Source organism: Pleurodeles waltl, chromosome 11 (genome assembly GCF_031143425.1).
Source record: "Pleurodeles waltl isolate 20211129_DDA chromosome 11, aPleWal1.hap1.20221129, whole genome shotgun sequence".
NCBI lineage: Eukaryota > Metazoa > Chordata > Amphibia > Caudata > Salamandridae > Pleurodeles > Pleurodeles waltl.
Genome location: NC_090450.1, coordinates 334,386,434 through 334,405,382, shown reverse-complemented (window position 1 = coordinate 334,405,382; position 18,949 = coordinate 334,386,434). Strand labels below are relative to the sequence as shown.

The following is an 18,949-nucleotide window of genomic DNA, read 5'->3' as shown; positions in this document are numbered from 1 at the left end:
ACTGTGTCCAGTCTTACAATGATTACCTTGATCATTGGCGATTGAAGGGGTTCAGAGACTCATAAAACACAGAACTCTGTGGGGGAGGGTAACTGATCTTAAAGATGAGCTAACCTAATGTTAATGTAGTCAATACATTGGGCCACCACAGTGTAGGAGTACACGTTATTGGCAACACTTTGGCTTATGAAACAACCAAATCTGCAGTAGCTACTGCTTCTATTGCTGCAGTAACTCGTTCCCAGACGAGATTGGATAATGAAATACTGGCTGCCATGAAAGCTTCGGCTGAAGGCAAGCCTCTCAAAAGCATATCATACAAAATATTCATACCACATCAGTGCTCAGAATATTGCCTTTGCACCAATTCCTGGGGTTGGAGATGGAGTAATCCCCAAATAAGACCAGAGATTAGATCTAATCAAAGCAGTGCATGAGGGTGTTGCCTCTGCACGTGCTGGTGCTGTGGCCACAATAACACTCTTACAGAAACACTTTTGGTGGCTGGGTCTATACGTACAGACCAGACAATATGTTCTTTGCTGTGACATTTGCCAGCAAATAAAGGGCTCCAATATCAAACGCCCACTGCAGACATTCCTCTTTAGTTTCCAACAGTCCACTACAATGTGTGTACCTCGACCGTTGTGTTCCCCTTCAACCTGATGGTGCATACAAATTCATCTTAGTCGCTGTGGATTCTTGTTCTAGATTCCTGTGGGTATGGCCTCAGCGGTCGGCTGAGGCTCAAACCGCTATAAAAGACTTGTTGATCTTTATGGGTACATATACGGTTGCAGTATTCCATTCGGACTAGGGCTCTGCCTTTGCCTCTAAGGTATTCAGGGGCACCATGAGGACAATGGGTGTTGAGCTCCATTACTCCTCACCCTCTATTAGTTTCTGGCCATAGTTGGCTTCATCACCTGTATGGGCCCCAGAGTGCACTGAATAATCTGCCAAGACGGTCCTTGGGGGTATGCACTCCTTAAGAGGTTCTTTTTGGGATACCCGTGTATGTCCCAGATCTTGATGGCCCTGGTTTGGTGGCAGCAAAAACACCTTTTGACATAAATGAACGTCTCACTGTCTTATAGGAGCTTCAGTTTTGTAATAATTCATCCGCCAGTGCTGCCACTTTAGGAATAAGGGGTTTGCCAACAACTTGTACAGGCTGGATTCTTAAAGTCGGGGATCTGGTTTGTGAGAAGATTGCTGTGAAGAAGGAATTCAGCCCATCCTACAGAGCACCAGTCCAAGTCCTGGGAATACAAGGTACCAGAACTTTCATCCTACCACTGCTGCCTGGTTGCAAAGTAAACAGATTTGTCTCCATTGACTACATCAAACTACACCATGTGGTCGATCCTGCACAGTAGACCCAGAGGTCCCTTGGGTAGATCCTGGTCCCCTCTCACTACCCAACAGGACATACCTTTTCAAAGAAGAAACAACAACACTTCTGATTACAACAGCATGTACAACAATGCTACAAATGCATCCTCGAGCACGGGTAGGGCGGAAAATGAACTTTTGTTGATTCCTGTTACCATTTTACCGACAACAACGGCCCAAGATGTGGCTGTTTTCTACTGCAACTCCTCACAAACAGACGATCTAGTCTACTATTAACCTCCACACAAGGTTGATCCATCCACCAGTAATGCACCGGCTCCTTTGTTTGCAGAGACTGCTTCCGGTTATTTCATCGACCTTGATGACTTTTCTTCGATTTCATCCGCAACTGAAAGTTTTCAAAGACACTTAAGATGTACATATGGCTTAAAAAGAACTATTTAGTTTATCCAGGGAAGTATATGTGGATATTTGGCATTGCTTTTCTTTTATGGATTGGTTTAGTGACTGTTTTTTCTTTCTCTTGATAAATGGTCATTTATCTTCCTGAACATTCTTCTGTCAAGCTAGTGGATGAAGTCATAACTTCATACCTTTCCTCACATACGGTCCGAAGATACTTGTCTCTTGTGAACATTTCAGCATTACCAATTCCAGATGGGATTGTTTGGGATAAAGTTCCGTTCAATATATACAGGCCTTTTGAGGTCGCTCAAATGCCATATGTCTTCAAAATCTCAGTGACTGATGTAATTACACCTGGTGGTATTTCTGATGACTGGGATGTTCAAACAGTTGATTCAGTGCTTGCTGAACTACAGGATTATACTTTATTTGAGAGTAATGATGTATACACTAGCACAAATAATTATGGGGAAATGTTTTGTTATAATAATTGGGGACATTAGTACCTGCACTGAGCAACTAGACACATCAGTATTTAATTACACACGGTGGGAACACTGTTTAACTCCGCCTGTGGGGAGCCCTAAGCATTATTCAGATAAATTTGCATATTTTTCTGGGCATAAATTAAGAAGGCAGAATCATACTATTTCACATTACCACCTTCTAAAATTAGAAAGAATTTGCTAACAAACACAAACTTGAGCTATTCAAATTAGTTTGTTTCCCGACTTGCATTTGAAGGATACGAGTACTGGAAGAGCCCTATTGATATAAAAAGTGTATGGGGGAAACATAAGATTGCCAAATTCAGGGTAGGTAAACGTTGTTTAGAGCATACCTTATTCCTGTTCAAATTGTATTTTTTAAATGACAGTTCAGCCGACGTCCTACCTAGGTTTAGCAAAAATGAAGGAAATGAATGCGTCTAGTATCCCCACACCGGCCAAATTCACAAATTGTCAATCCTTCCTAAATATCACTGAGGAAAAATTAGATTCAAAGGTTCAGGCTGGTACCTTTTAATTATTCACTTTCCAGTCCCGGGTGGTGGGTATTGTGGCCAATAGACACACATGGATGTCAGGGGATTTTTGTTAATTCCTCGGGGGGTTTCAAGATTAGCCGGCCGGACCCTTGCTTTGTCGCGGATCATCACTTGGGTTTAGTTACCACATACAGTGTGGGTAAACTGTGCCAGCAATGGTTACAGACCAACACCTTAGCAGCGGTTAAAGAACATCTTAATATGCTATCTGAAGACATGGACTTAGAAGATTCTTTCTCAGGTCCCAGAAACCCAGGCTCTAAATGATTCCTGTATGCCTTATACAATGGGATCTGGAAGTTTTCTCAAATGAAAGCAGCTGCGCTTCTAAGGCAGATAGATATGGAACATTTGGAAAAGGCTTTAGCTGTTGTGAATAATGGCCTGGAGAAACCGTTCAACAGAATATATATACTCCCTTAATAATAATGTGTCATCTGTGCTAGACATCATTCAGAATGACATGTCCTTTTTACACAGTGGACAAAGTCAACTGCGTTCCATTATGCAGTTAGGTTAGACACTCTGGATTCTGAAAAATGGCTGCGTTCTATGTAAATAATTAACAGTAGTGACACTTTTGCTGCTTTTAATTTATCCATGGAATAAAAGACAGTGGCTAAAAGGGAAGTGAGTTTCAGCATGCTTCATATAGAAAAGTTGCCTTTCATGGTTGCAGAAAGTCAATCAACAGTATGGCTGGTACGTGGCATTATAAATCTGCCTATTTCCGCCTTTCATTTTTCAAAATGCTTGAAACATCTTGCCGTGGGCAGATACGAGCGGGTAGAAGATAACTATATTAAAGAAGATTGGGAGTTGCCCTTTGAATATAAATGTCTGAACTGCGAAACAGAAGTCTTTCTCAGTGGAAGTGAATGTGATTGTTAGTCATTCAGTGATTTGCAAACAGGTGTCTTTTCATGGCCTTTGCAATGCAGGGGCCGCAAACTTGGTCTGTTTTCTGAAGGGTACTCCAGTCCCTTTGATTCGTCCAACATTTTATATCTTTCAAAATGGAAGTTATATGTTCCTGAATGAACAGAGCTGTTGCAGTATGACACCAGGCTTTGCCTACGCAATTTCAGTCCCCAAGATTGTAACTTGCTGTGGACATTTTCCCCCAACCCCCCCCCCCCAAGAGTTGAGTAGTGGAAATGTGGCCTCACATTGATACTACTAATGTAAATTATGGCAAGCTGTGCAGACTAAAGGTGCTACTGTTCAGGAAACAAGTTGCTTTGACATTGGCTAGAGAGACATATGCTCTCCAGATAGCAGGATCATCATCCAAGATACAATACTTATTAAATACCAACTTCCCCAAGCACTTCTTTAAAGCTGTCGGGTCCATCTTCCAGACTATCTTAGGAGTCATTCCTTCAGCCATCAATTCATTCTTTTCAAGTGTGTTTGGTGACTTTCCTGTGACTTTGGCATTGATCAGCGGGATACTGCTACTGCTGTACCTGATACGCAGTGGCTGTGCCTTCCAATCTAAGCAGAGTAATAGAGCTACTACCACTAGCCCAACGGTGCCATGACCGTATGGGGCAGTTCTTTGGTGCCCCATTGCTGGAAGAATTGGAGTATGAATGGTTACTGTTGTTCCGACCAGTCTTCTGGTCTGTGCAAGCAGTCTTTCGTTGCACCTGGTTCGATCATTTACCTTCAGTGTGCCTTGCTATTCCGCCAGTGCCTCCTGTGGAGCGAGACCTGCTAATATTCCTGATGAGTTAATTCTCAGTCGTGCCACATGAGACTACAGCTGATTCGTGAGGCTGCTTATAAGCCACCTTTGGTGGACTACCTGGCTCCTTCAGGCACTTTGGATGGTGCTGCCCTTGCGGGTGATCCTGCGCTTGAGACTGCTGCGCACTACTGCTCTGTGGGTCTGTCTGCCAATTCTGACATCGGACAAAGTGGATTCATTCCCAGACACCTTTCCTTTTGATGACTTCTGAGACCTTCTTGAAGATCATGACTATTGTTAGATGAATGTGACCATTGGCATTATTCTAAAATTTCAAAGTCATGCCAAACATTGCCTTTTGATCTAATTAGCTTTGGCCTCCTGTACTTATTATGGTCGACATTTTATCCTTTTGTATGTTTTACCTATTTTGAACTAGATTTTAATAGTATTTTAGTTTGTTTTTAGTTCAGAGCATTTTAGCTTGGGCTCAAGCACCTTGTCATGCGTTGCTTCTATGGGGTCATAGTTGTTCCGGCAATGGGGAGGGTGTAGAGGATCCTATTTAGTTTTATTGGGAATTAGGAGTTCGCTTAGCCTTCTGGCTTGCAGGCCTGTGCCCCCGTCACCTAGTGACTGTTAACCTACTTGATCTGTTTTAGCTCATTTATTTAATTATTTCTTCCAAGATGGCTGCTCTGTTTATAGTTGGGAAAATGTTTTGATTTCAAGTTATTATTGCCACTTAGGCATCACTATCTTCGTCAAAGACAAGTGATAAACGTAGGTATTCACATCATGACCCTTTCCCACTTAAGTGTGACAGGAGCATAATGTACTTTTGGAAGGAATTGTTTTCATAATTGCTGCGCCAAACATCCCTTCTTATCTATTGTTTAGGAACATACCTGTGTCAGGGGTCCTACAAGATCTGTATAAATAAATCTCATACAGACAAGGTTATCAGATCGATTTCTACCAGATGCCATCAACGCTATCTATGCTACACATCGCCTTGATGCAGACCCAGCCTTCGTGTCCCCACGGAGTCTGATCCAGAGACCTCATTCTAAGATAACAAGGGTTGGGGGAGCTCTTCTCATTGACATGGTACTAGCAGATTAGGTTTAACACACCTAGCTCTCTTGAGGTTGGAGATTAGTTTCTTTTTTTTACAATTCTGTTTCTTGCATTGTTCATTATCCTAATCATTGCAGCTCATGCATACGTTAGATAGCAAGCAGTCTTGTTAATAATCTGTTGAAAACTTTACTGCATCTCCTTCATATCCTGTGTGTGACTAAGACCTATTGCTCATGTGGCAAAAGGGTAATCTCCATTTAACCATGACTCCCATGAGATGTTGCACTCTTGAATCCATGTGTATTGGCTGCCAGAAATCCCCTTTTACTGTTTGGGTTTTTGGTGAAGTACTGCTTGTGAGCTGGGAGGGTTGAGCCAACAGTTGTAACTTGTTGATTGGCCTACTCGCCTACAAACAAGAAGTCTTGCCTAGAGCAAGAGTCTAACTGTGACACATGAATGCAGTGAATATTGTAGTATCCGCTGTGTCTGGAGAGCCACTTCGAGGATTTCTGTGTTTTTTTTTTTTTTTTTAATATTTTCAACGTAAACATTTATCAATTACAAGTGTTTTTGTGAAAGCTACGAAGCGTGAAGAGGAGAGCCAAAATAAATTACTCTGATTAGGTAACAGTGTGACCAGCGCTTCAAAACCGCTGATGGAGTTCGCCCAGTTCTGCGCTGTGAGCGGCATGGCCGCCATGGAGCAAACATACAGTAATCCATGTAACAGGTCAGTCTGCAAGGCTGTAACAAAACTGCCTCAGGTGGGACAAACATAAAGCATTTACTAATGACATCAAGGCATTTTCGAAAGGTGTGCCCATGAACGAGTGAAGGTGATGGGTGTGGTTAAAAGCCCACAGAATACTTACAACAGGTCAGAAAGCGCTAACTCTCTTAACCTTAACATGTAGGCTGTTAATTGTTGTCCGATGCTTTCAGCGTCGCTAATACCACAATGGCATTCCTGTTTATGGTACCCCCCCCCCCAACATCTGATAGATCCTTGTGCTTAATAAAGTAAATGTTGTGCACTTTTCTGGAACAGAAAGCTCCAATAAAGGGTAGATGGGGCCATTAACCAGAAGATCCAAAACTCCACCTTGGCCTGCAAGTCTTCAGAACACTTAAAACAGACTAATTAGTGCCTAGTATGCCCATGTCCATTCTTTCAACATAGTCCCCATTCTTCTTGCTTTCATACTTTTGTTTTCCCCGTTGCATGCACTTATTATAGAGCGGGGTACTTCACAAATATCTTTAATAATGAGTAATAAATAATATTTGTGCTCCTAGACAGGATTGATTTGCTTAAACCACAGATATTTGCCCATAATTGTAGCTGATGGTAGTTTGGGGGTAAACTTAGAACTGACTGGCTCCATTGTGCCCTATGGTGAAATATTTTAAGATAGGTTTGATGATGTTTAACTTAATTGGGTCAGACACGCTATTACTTGGAAGGTACAAGCAGGTGTCACTCCTGCTAGATCATCTTGATATTTAATCATTAACCACTATGCCCCAGCTTCTGAAAGTAGGATATGTCTTTGTGCAATATTATTCAAACTGTTTGTACCTCATGGTGGAGATCTCGCTCACTTGTCCCCCACCCTCCCATTTGTTTATTTTTATTTTGCAGTTGCTGCTGTTGTGTCCTGCTTTGAGGTAGGATGCCAAAGCCCAGTCAGCTTCCGCTCTCCCTGCCAGATTGCCTCTGCCCTATATGCAGGGAGATCTTGCTTGAGCCGGTTACCTTACCCTGCAGCCACACTCTCTGCTCACCATGCTTTCAGATGACGGTGGAGAAAGCTAGCCTCTCTTGCCCAATGTGCCGTCGTCGTGTCGCCACCTGGGCTCGGCTTCATGCCCGTTCCAAGACCCTAGTGGATGTCGAGCTGTGGGAGAGGATACAGAGAGAGTTCCCAGTTGAATGTCAGCGGCGAGCCAATGGCCAAGACTTGGACGACCTAGAGGAAAGTGAGTGTTAAAATGTACATCTCTGGACTAGAAGAACATCTGCATTAATTTTTTTCCTCTAAGGAGTATCTACAGCTGTGTGAATTTTACAGCATTCACAATGACTGTGTTATTGCATGCTTGTTTAACTGTGACTTTATTCTGCTGTCATCAGACTGACCCAGAGCAAATCTGAGTGCAAACACTGTGACTAGCATAGGGTACAGAGCCTTCCACTTGTAGGACTGTATAATTTGGAGGGGAGCCTTTCACCTGTAGGGCTTTATAATTATGAGGATTAGAGCCACGATTCAGATCTCCGTGTGAGGGGCTCTGTAGCTTCGGAGTGTAGTTCAGGGATAGATAATTGTGCTTCTGGGGCTTGTTTGTTATATTGTTGGAACCTAGTATACAAATATTCGCAAATCAGTGGTTGACTTGAGGGAAGTTAGCACAGGTACACATACTTCCAAATCTATAGCTCAGTGTTTCCCAACCTTTAGACTTCTAGGGACCCAACTTAATCATTACTGGAAGCTGGAGATCCCCAGTGAGTCAATACTGAAAGCCAGGGACCCGGGTCTAAGAATTGTTGATGATTTGAACAGCAAAACAATGCACAAAAAATACAGGAAAAAAATCGGCAAACAGATACACAATTGTTGACGTATTATTTAATGTGCAATCGCATAAATAAACAAATCTAAGTTTATTAGAAAGATTGGAGCCTTTCTAAATTTAATTGAAGCCGCTCATCATCCATTCTATATTCTGTTGGATGCACCTGCACTGCTCCCATGAATAAATCTGAGGATACTAATTTATGTTTTTTTGCGTCCAATTTCAAATTTCTGCACATTTACAATACATTTTAAAATGTTAAGTTGTACATTTAGGTTCTTTATTTGTATACACATTAATAATCATTTAATATTATGTAGTTTACTAAGTATTCGTGGACCCCCGGGGTCCCCGGACCACCGGTTGGAAACCACTGCTATAACTGATCTATTGGGAGAGGGGCACAGAGACATTTTGAATTGTACATCTAGGACTGCCTTGTCTGGTGATTGGCAGAGGCTCTAAGCCTTCTGCTTCTAGGGATAGCTTTTAAGCAGGAATAGCACATGGATACAGAGTTTACTGCATATGTGGGTGGCTACATTGTAGAGCTTTCAGCTTAAAAGACTAGATATTTTTGAGTTTATTTGGTCAGGAATAGATATTGTAGCATCTGTGGTTCTCTGGGTAAAAGATCAGTAACAAAAAATCATAGGTTGGCACAGAATACAATTGATTGTTTTGCATTTAATTAGATTTTAGTATTTAGGAAGCAAATGCTAGAGGGATAGAAACATGATTATTGCACTTTACATTGGAGTAAAGAGCCCAACGAATGCATGCACTGGAAGAGTGAAACACATTTTCATGTGTCCTGTGGATGGCAGAGCATGATCCACGGCAATGTGTAGGACATGCTTACCAGTCGCAAATTGAGAGAGAGGCCTTGTATTGACTTGCAGCTTGTGTAAATGGAGTTGGTGGTTTAAGGTACAATTCTGCCCTCAGCCTCAGTTGGTTCTTGAAGCTTACTCTTTTATAATGTCACAGCAAAAATGGGAAGGTTCACTCAAGTACACATTGTTGTCCAGTACATGGCTGTACTGGGAATCATTGAGCACTTTGGGTTTCTCAACTTCACGTCGTAGAGGCCTAGAGTTCAATGAGCAGCAAGTCATTCTGATACCTAGAGGTGGTTTCTTCAGGGTCGGCATAGATCCTTTGTGTGTGTTTGTGCAAAGTCAACTTCTTTAACTTTAGTCAATCTACTGAATATTGGTGGATATGAGTGACTGAACTGTTTTAGTCTCTGCAGATCTTTGTCACAGATGTGGTACTAGGAGAACTGTACTTTGCCTGCCCCTTCCTCTTGTAATTAATATACATAAAAACAATGAAACCCTGAGGAAACTGTATCCGTATGCAACCTCTTATTTTCCAGGTGTGACTAGGCCCCCCTACCCACTCCCCTGTCCACTATGCATGGGGCAAGGTAGCAGGGCAAAGTCTGGAGCATACCTTTTCCTCCTAAACAAATGCTTCTTAAACTGTGTGAGTTTGTAGAACTCACAATACATCACCTTTGTTTTAAGGAGAATTGTCTTTTCATTTACACATAGGGTGCACGTCCTATCCAGCCCCTCTTGTGAGCAAGCCTGGGGAGTTGAGACAAGAGTACGAACAAGAAGTGAGCAAGGTGAGTGTCTCTGTTCTGTTTTCCATTGGCTTTCATTGTTTTTTTTCACAGTCCTGTTAATTTGGCTGTCACTTGCATACTCACATCGTGCTCATTTTCTTTTGTCCACACTGTAAAAATGGTGAGCCTATCTTTGATCCTTAAGTTATTGGATTTTACTTGCTATTTATGACTTTAAGTTTTGCCTTTTCTGTACACTAATACAATGTAATAATTAAAGAAGCATAACCTTTAAAAATATGAGAAACAAACTTATAATTAAAATAAAAAAGTTTGAAAGGTACCCAATTGAAAGTAATACAATCTTCTCCAGTATTGGATCTTTCATAGATTCACATGCTTGAATCATCCCCGTCGTCGAGGTGGGAGCCTCACAGTAAGTTTAAATACATAAAGCAGTAAGTCAGTAAAAGTAAAACCAGTAGGCCCCAGTAGGCCTCATAAGGTATTTTACAGTCTATCCACTTTGTTTTGTGAAAAGACCCAAACTTCAGTCTCAACCAATCAGGATTCAGCCCCTCCCAAACAGTCCCAACAGAGGCTGAATTCCCTCAGATTTTCTACCGCACGTCGTGTGAAGGGAGTCTCCCTGAGCTCTGCTCAGTTTTTTCCTATTTTCTGACTGAAGATTAGTTTTTTCTCTCAGGAAACTTGCTACAGCTCTACTATGTCTGAAAAGGCAAAAAAGGGTCTGTTCAGAGATTGTGACACCTGTGTGAAGAAGAGACTGCATGTTGATGACCCCCACAAGAAGTGTATTTATTGCCTTCATCCAGACCACAAGGTGAGAGACTGCAAAATCTGTCGCACCTTTAGTCAAAAAACCCTCAAAGACCGGGAGGGTAGACTTCTCTTATGGCTACAAAAACAGAAAGCCTTAGAGCATCCTTCCTCAGATGACAGCGAGGCATCATCACAAACTTCTCGCCCTCAGAAAAGAACAGGTGAGAGCAGCAGAGGGTCGGATGAACCACCAAGGAAGGTGCTCAAGAAGACAAGACAAGTCTCTACTGGGACGAAAAAGGATGTTTTTCATTCAGAGACATTTAAACATGGGCCAAAAAAGGTTCATTCAGAACCTACTACGCCTTTACACCAGAAAAGTACCTCAAAAAAGCCATCTCAGTCTCTGTCACCACAAAAAGAGCCAGAACAACTCTTTTCGGTGAAAAAACATCCGTCGACGACCACCCCGTCGACGACTGTGTCAACGGTAACAGCGACTACGGTATCGTCGACGTTCACAACGCCAGCCTCACCAATGATTATGACATTGTCGCCTTTGTCATCGACGACGATAATTACGGCAACATTTTTTAAGAAAGCTTCGTCGGCAACCACATCGTCGACAGCGGAGGCCTCCTGAGTTCACCAATCAACCAGGGCACTCCCATCTACGAAGCACCTCTCAATGAGGTTCAAGAAGGCACTGCCGACGACGGCACCTACACGACCGTCTTCGATAAAGTACCCGTCGACAAAGAAACCATCGACGGAGCATTCGTTGACAAAGGACCCGTTAGTAAAGACGCCGCCGACGGAGCCGTCGATGGGAGAGCCGTCGATGGGAGAGCCGTCGATGGGAGAGCCGTCGATGGGAGAGCCGTCGATGGGAGAGCCGTCGATGGGAGAGCCGTCGATGGGAGAGCCGTCGAAGGAACCGTCGACGAAGGAACCGTCGACGAAGGAACCGTCGACGAAGGAACCGTCGACGAAGGAACCGTCGACGAAGGAACCGTCGACGAAGGAACCGTCGACGACGGAACCGTCGACGAAGGAACCGTCGACGAGAGAACAGGCCAAAAGAGAACTGTCGACGAGAGAACAGGCCAAAAGAGAACTGTCGACGAGAGAACAGGCCAAAAGAGAACCGTCGACGAGAGAACAGGCCAAAAGAGAACCGTCGACGAGAGAACAGGCCAAAAGAGAACCGTCGACGAGAGAACAGGCCAAAAGAGAACCGTCGACGAGAGAACAGGCCAAAAGAGAACCGTCGACGAGAGAACAGGCCAAAAGAGAACCGTCGACGAGAGAACAGGCCAAAAGAGAACCGTCGACGAGAGAACAGGCCAAAAGAGAACCGTCGACGAGAGAACAGGCCAAAAGAGAACCGTCGACGAGAGAACAGGCCAAAAGAGAACCGTCGACGAGAGAACAGGCCAAAAGAGAACCGTCGACGATCATATCATCTACAGCATTAACAGTATACAAACCATCCACCTACCTGGATACTTCGCCTCACCATTCCTCGTACCATCAGGACGACTCCTCCAGATTCTTACCCCTTTCAATTATTAATATAGGGGACAAGGCGTCTGATATTCTTCCAATGCATACCTCACCAAGTAAAGTGTTGCCATACCCACCACAACATCATTTAGAGGATGAGGACGACGACACATACTCGCAGAACGACGGAATGTTTGGGGCAGCTAGTAGCCAGTCACAACTCGATGTAAAATGCCAAGAGTTTGACGAAGAAGAGGATCAACAGTATCAGCCTAGTTATGCCTCAACATCTTATCCACAGACACAACAACCATCGCCCCTCGCTATGCCTAGCACATTAGTGACAGATCTTCAATTTATGTTGAAAGACTACTATAAAAGGTTTCCACCATCAACCTAGTCCACGCCACCTAGACCTGAGAGCTACCAGACACCTCGGCAAGCTCATACTACTAGCCTTTCCGTAACGCCACAGGCTACTATACCTGTAATTAGCCAAACCCAGGAAACTTGCCCCTCATCGGACGACGAAAGGGAAGAGGGTGAGCTAAGAGATTCGACGACTAGTGAATGGGATGATTACCTCGTCCCCACACCATCTCCACCGCCAGCAGGTCCAGTAGGTTCTCCTCCAGAGGACATAGAAGGTTTCCATAATCTGATAGAGCGAGCAGCGAAACGTTTTGGCCTTGCAATTGTTTCTCATGAAACCGAATGTTTTTTGTACGACTTTAAAGAGCAGTCAAAAAGATCTGTAAGAGCCATACCCATTGTCGATTTCTTATGGCAGGAGGGTTTGAAGGCAATGAAAAACCCAGCAACAGTGCCTTCACAAATGCCAAGACTAGAGAAAAAATATAAGGCCCCAGATGATTCTCCGGCCTGTCTAGTCTCACAGCCGAAACCTGACTCTGTGATATCACAGGTGGCTCAGCGACGTTCCAAAAACCCCTCCACACCTATTGCGTCTCCCCCAGATAAAGAAGGAAGGAGATTAGACAATATTGGCAAGAAATTCTTCTCTGTGGCCGCAGTCACCGTTAAGGCGGCTAATTCCCTCGCCATCTTGGGAAGGTACGATCGCCAGATGTGGGCAGACATGTCTGCTTTTTTAGATTTACTGCCAGAAGACGTCAAGGTGGAAGCAAAAAAGGTCTTGCAGGAGGGAGAAAGGGTCTCCGCAGAAATAATAGACAGCGCAATAGACATTTCTCTCACTGGCTTTAGACAATTAGCTGGTGCAGCAGTCCTGCGCAGACAAGGATGGCTAAAGGCGACTTCTTTCAGACCAGAAGTCCAGACTCGTGTTCTTGACATGCCTTTCGATGGAGAGAGTTTGTTTGGCAAACACGTGGACGACATGTTGCAGGCTATCAAGACGGATACCGATACGGCAAAATCCCTAGGTACCCTGCAATATAAAAAACAACCTTTTCGTGGAGCAAGGGGTAGAGGTAATTACTCCTTTCGAGGTGGATACCAGCAATACAGGTCACAATATCCATCTTCCTCCACAGGATCACGACAGCAATACCATCAGCAACAGCAGCATTATCGATTGCCTCCGGCCGCAGCTTACAAACACCCAGCTAGAGGAAGAGGAGCTGCCTGGGGAAGAGATACAGGCAGGAAACAATGACCCGCTGATCATCTCAACGCTTCCCCACCAACCAACATCGAGGGTCGGAGGTCGCATCACTTCCTATTTCCCCAACTGGAAGGCTATAACATCGGACAGATGGGTACTCGATGTAGTGGCCAGAGGTCATACTCTGGAATTCACTCAAACACCACCAACTGTTCCTCCATCGGGCCCACCGCCTCCGAGGTTGAACCAACTCCTCAGGGAAGTAAGAATAATGCTGAGAAAAGGAGCAGTGGAACCAGTCCCTTTATTTCAAAAGAACAGAGGATTCTACTCCCGTTTTTTCCTTGTAAAGAAACCCTCAGGAGGCTGGTGCCCCATTCTGGACTTGAGAGCCCTGAACAAGTTTCTGAAGAAGCAATCATTCAGGATGGTAACTCTACAGGATGTCCTGCGTCTGTTAAATCCCGGGGATTGGATGGCATCCCTAGACCTCCAGGATGCCTATTTTCATATCCCCATATATCGCAACCATCGCAAATTCCTAAGGTTCAGAGTGGGAAGTATGCACCTTCAATTCCGAGTTCTGCCATTCGGCCTCAAATCAGCCCCCAGAATCTTCACAAAAATGTTAGCTCCGGTAGCAGCACATCTCCGCCAGTCAGAGATCCAGGTCTTCCCTTACCTGGACGACTGGCTTATAAAGGCACCCTCAAAATCGCAAGTGAAAAATCATATTTTCCATTGCCTTCATTTGCTACACAACCTAGGGTTCGTAGTCAATTATCAGAAATCTCAACTCTACCCCAAACAGGAATTGAATTTCTTGGGGGCAATTCTGGACACAGTCCGCAACAAAGCCTACCCATCTCACAAGCGGAAACAAAAGTTAACCTCCTTGGCACAAAGGCTCTCCAGAAGAAGGTTCGTTTCAGTCCGCATCTACAAATCATTGCTCGGAATGATATCTTCATGCATTCCGCTAGTCCCAGATTGCAGGCTCCATATGCGACCCCTGCAAGAACAATTAGACATACAATGGACCCAGGTCAATGGTTCCTTCGAAGACAAGATTTGCATAACGCCTCCAATGAAGAACATCATGAGGTGGTGGGCGAATCTAACCAATTTGTCAAACGGGACTGTCTTTTCTTCTCCAAACACCAAGTTACATAGTAACAACGGATGCCTCTCTTGCAGGATGGGGGGCACATTGCCAGGACCTGCAAATCAGCGGAATCTGGAATCAGAAAGAACGTCAGCTCCACATCAATTATCTGGAACTCAAGGCAATACACTTAGCTCTGAAAGCTTTCTTACCAAAGATACAGAGTTCAAGCGTCTTAATCAGGACAGACAATACAACCAGCATGTTTTATCTAAACAAGCAAGGAGGCACAAGATCCCTACAACTTTCGCAGCTAGCCCAACAAATTTGGACATGGGCCATAAAGCACAATATTTCACTCGAGGCGGAGCATGTGCCAGGACAAACCAATATTCTAGCAGACACCCTGAGCAGGACAGTGATTCCTTATCACGAGTGGGAACTAGACCAGAAAACTCTCAACAGCCTTTTTCTATTATGGGGCAAACCGAACTTAGATCTATTTGCCACTCTCGAGAACAAGAAATGCCAGTTCTACGCAAGTTGGCTTCCCCAAAAAGATTTGTGGGGGAATGCGTTTTCGATGAGATGGTCCGGAGTTTATGCCTACGCTTTTCCTCCGATCCCGCTCATTCCGAGAGTCATCAACAAACTGAAGGCGGAGGGGTGTCGCCTTCTGCTCATAGCTCCCAAATGGCCCAGACAAGTCTGGTATACGGAGCTCCTCATGCTCTCCGAACGACCACATCTACGACTCAGACAGAGCCCGACTCTTTTAACGATGCACCAGGGACAAGTCAGACACCCAGATCCGTCTTCTCTTCATTTGTCAGCTTGGCTCCTGAATACAATGAATACTTGAATCTCAACATTTCCCCGGAGTGTAGACATATCTTGGCGAAAGCTAGAGCGGACACTACCAACAAAACCTATAAACTTAAATGGAAACGTTTTTGTATATGGTGTGCAACACAAGATATACATCCTTTGTCCTCTACTCCGGAACAGATATTTCCATATCTCCTGCTCCTCGCAAAATCAGGGCTTGCATATTCTTCTATTCGGGTACATCTGGCAGCAATCTCCAGATGCCGCAGATCTCCAGACAGAGTTTCTTTGTGTTCCACAAGAATCGTCAAACAATTTATGAAGGGCCTTTTTCGGGTTTTCCCGCCAGTTAGAAAGCCTCCACCATTATGGTCATTGAATGTGGTATTGATGCAGCTTATGAAAGCTCCTTTTGAACCGATCCACAAAGCTGACCAAAAATTCATTTCATGGAAAACAGCGTTACTGCTAGCTCTTACTTCAGCAAAGAGAGTCAGTGACATTCAGGCTTTCACTATCAAACAGCCTTTTCTCCAATTCACAAACTCAGGTGTCATCTTGCGGACAAATCCAAAATACATCCCGAAAGTTCCTTCAACGTTTCACCTAAATGAACCAGTTATCTTAAAAACCTTTTTTCCAATTCCGCAAACAGTAGCGGAAAAAACATTACATTCCCTTGATATTAAAAGATGTTTAAAGTTTTATCTACAGAAAACTCAAGCTATCCGCCAGTCGGATCAATTGTTTGTAGCTTTCGGAGGAACAAGAAAGGGACACGCGGTGTCCAAACAGACTATAGCAAGATGGATTGGTCTGGCAATTCAATTCTGCCATTCAAAAGCAGGAAAACCGCTCCACACCAAGGTGAGAGCCCACTCTACAAGATCGGTAGCCACTTCTGCTGCATTATTTGCAGGGGTACCACTACATAGCATCTGTAGAGCAGCAACATGGTCCAGCCAACACACATTTACGAGGCATTACTGTCTTGAGGAAACGAACAACGTCGATACAGCAGTGGGGCAGGCAGTGCTGAGGCATTTATTTCGATAAGGTGAGCCTCTAACACATCCCACCACCACACTCAAGGTATGTTCATTATTGGTTCTTAGTCTTCTTAAAAGCTACAGTGTGTTTTACTCTACATTTCTGCTTCAGATTGTTCACTTCATTATAATGTCTTAGCTTGTCGTACTCTTCATAATAATGAAAAGAGTACAGGTTTTTTCTGCCACACACCTGTTATTGCTCTTCTATTCGAATGTCTATTGATGTACTTATATTAATAGGTATGTGGTTTTTTAAAGCTGAACTAATGTGATTCACATCATTTATAAAATTACGATAGAATTAGAGTCAATGTAATTCACTAATTAAGAAAACATTACTGCTCGTTATTCTGATTCAAGCATGTGAATCTATGAAAGATCCAATACTGGAGAAGAAAATTAGTTACTTACCTGTAACTGCAGTTCTCCAGTATTGGTATCTTTCATAGATTCACATGCGACCCACCCTCCTCCCCTCAGAGGCTCCCCTATTATACAGATATTAAACTTCACACTCCTACTAGAAAATCTGAGGGAATTCAGCCCCATGTTGGGACTGTTTGGGAGGGGCTGAATCCTGATTGTTTGAGACTGAAGTTTGGGTCTTTTCACAAAACAAAGTGGATAGACTGTAAAATACCTTATGAGGCCTACTGGTTTTACTTTTACTGACTTACTGCTTTATGTATTTAAACTTACCGTGAGGCTCCCACCTCGACGACGGGGATGATTCAAGCATGTGAATCTATGAAAGATACCAATACTGGAGAACTGCAGTTACAGGTAAGTAACTAATTTTCTTTTGCAACGTTAGGGGCATTACAGACAAAAGGGACAAACCACAATTAGGACCTTTAGAGGCAAGCAAGTCCAAACTGAAGAGATGCAGCTTTATGAACTTGCATACAAAGAGTGAGCCAAAGGCATTTCACATAGGAAAAGCTAATGAATTTCACAGCCAAAGAATGTCGGCAGAAAGTGTGACCTGAACAATATCGATATTTGAACCTGTTCACGTCTTAGGGCTAACTCACAGCATGTTTGGCAACAGTAAGACCTCACATAACTAAATTTTCTTACCAACTGACGTCGATGTAGCTTGTCGTGCATCAGAAGGATCTTTAGAAGTTCTGGGAAGAGAAGATGATGAAGTTTTTTCTTTCTCATGAAGACTAATCCTTTCTCTGTCTTTTAAAGTCCTTTTAGACAGGTTTTTACAATGTCTGCGGGTGTCCGGGCAGTGACTCTGAGGCAAACACTATGCACACAGAGTGTGATCTGACTGGGCCTTCTTCTTCCCACAGGAAGGGCATTTCGCAAAAAGAGAAGGCATTTTAAGAAAGAAAATAATCATTTCACACAGGAAATAAGTGAAGACGTTGAGTGAAGCCTGAAAAACAGTTTTTTTTCAGATTATTTTTCTGTTGAAAACATCAGAAAAATGAGAGCCCAATGCTCCAGGATCCTCACAGAGGAAGCCGGAAAAAAGAACTGACCTAACAGTGAACCAACTGTCACCTCACTCTAACCCCTGAGGCATGGTGGGATACTGGAGGTGCTCAGGGTCTTAAAGGCACGGTGCCAATTGTTTTGGTTCTACTGTATTGACATGCATGCAGCCTATTGGCTAATAATGCTCCTTTATTTTCAACGTAGTTTTTCTATTTTAAAATGTGTTGCTTATACTTTCTATGACTTCTACTTGGGCTTACTATAATTGAAAGTTTTTATGTATGTTAAAAAAAAAACTCCATAGAAATAAAGTATTTTTAGCCTGGTTATCAACATAGACTGCATTACTGTCTTACACATGTATATATTATACTTTTATGGAAAGTATCCACTAAAATGTTATTCATATATATTTCATACATATACATCTGTGTTTATTCTCCGGGGTCCCCACACGTGGACGGGAATATTCAGTGTTTATGACTATTGATGAAGATACCCCTGGAAGAGAAACTATAATCCAGCAGGTAAACTGCATATGAAAACAGACTGACTGACCCCTTATTACAAAAACGTTTTAAAAAAATAATAATAATAATTCCACAGAATAGTATATTTAGGTTAAAGAAATCATACCAAGGGGATGCTTTTATTGTATAAATATAAAGCCTTTCCTCAAGTCGAGGGCAATACTATTACTCCTCAAGAACTAAACCATAAGCTACGCAAATATATTTTCTATCTACAAATTGCTAGCTTACTTGAAAAATGTTCACAGGTATCCAACAACACTGTCTCTGTGAAACTCGACCACTGAGGCTATATTCTCCAATTTTGACCCAGTTTGGGTACAACAGGTCTTGGATACTAGGAGTAATATAACCTTCTCTC

At 43.2% G+C, this 18,949-nt stretch overlaps 1 protein-coding gene across 1 annotated transcript in view; it reads left to right on the top strand.

Annotated features, from left to right (window-relative positions):
* RNF168 (ring finger protein 168) overlaps positions 1-18,949 on the top strand; it is a 160,503-nt gene that overhangs the window by 21,709 nt on the left and 119,845 nt on the right. Inside the window, exons 2-3 of the mRNA XM_069213617.1 lie at positions 7,231-7,568; positions 9,728-9,804. Coding sequence (XP_069069718.1) covers positions 7,262-7,568; positions 9,728-9,804 — 384 coding nt within the window. The 5' untranslated portion in view covers positions 7,231-7,261. The remainder of the gene's footprint in view (positions 1-7,230; positions 7,569-9,727; positions 9,805-18,949) is intronic.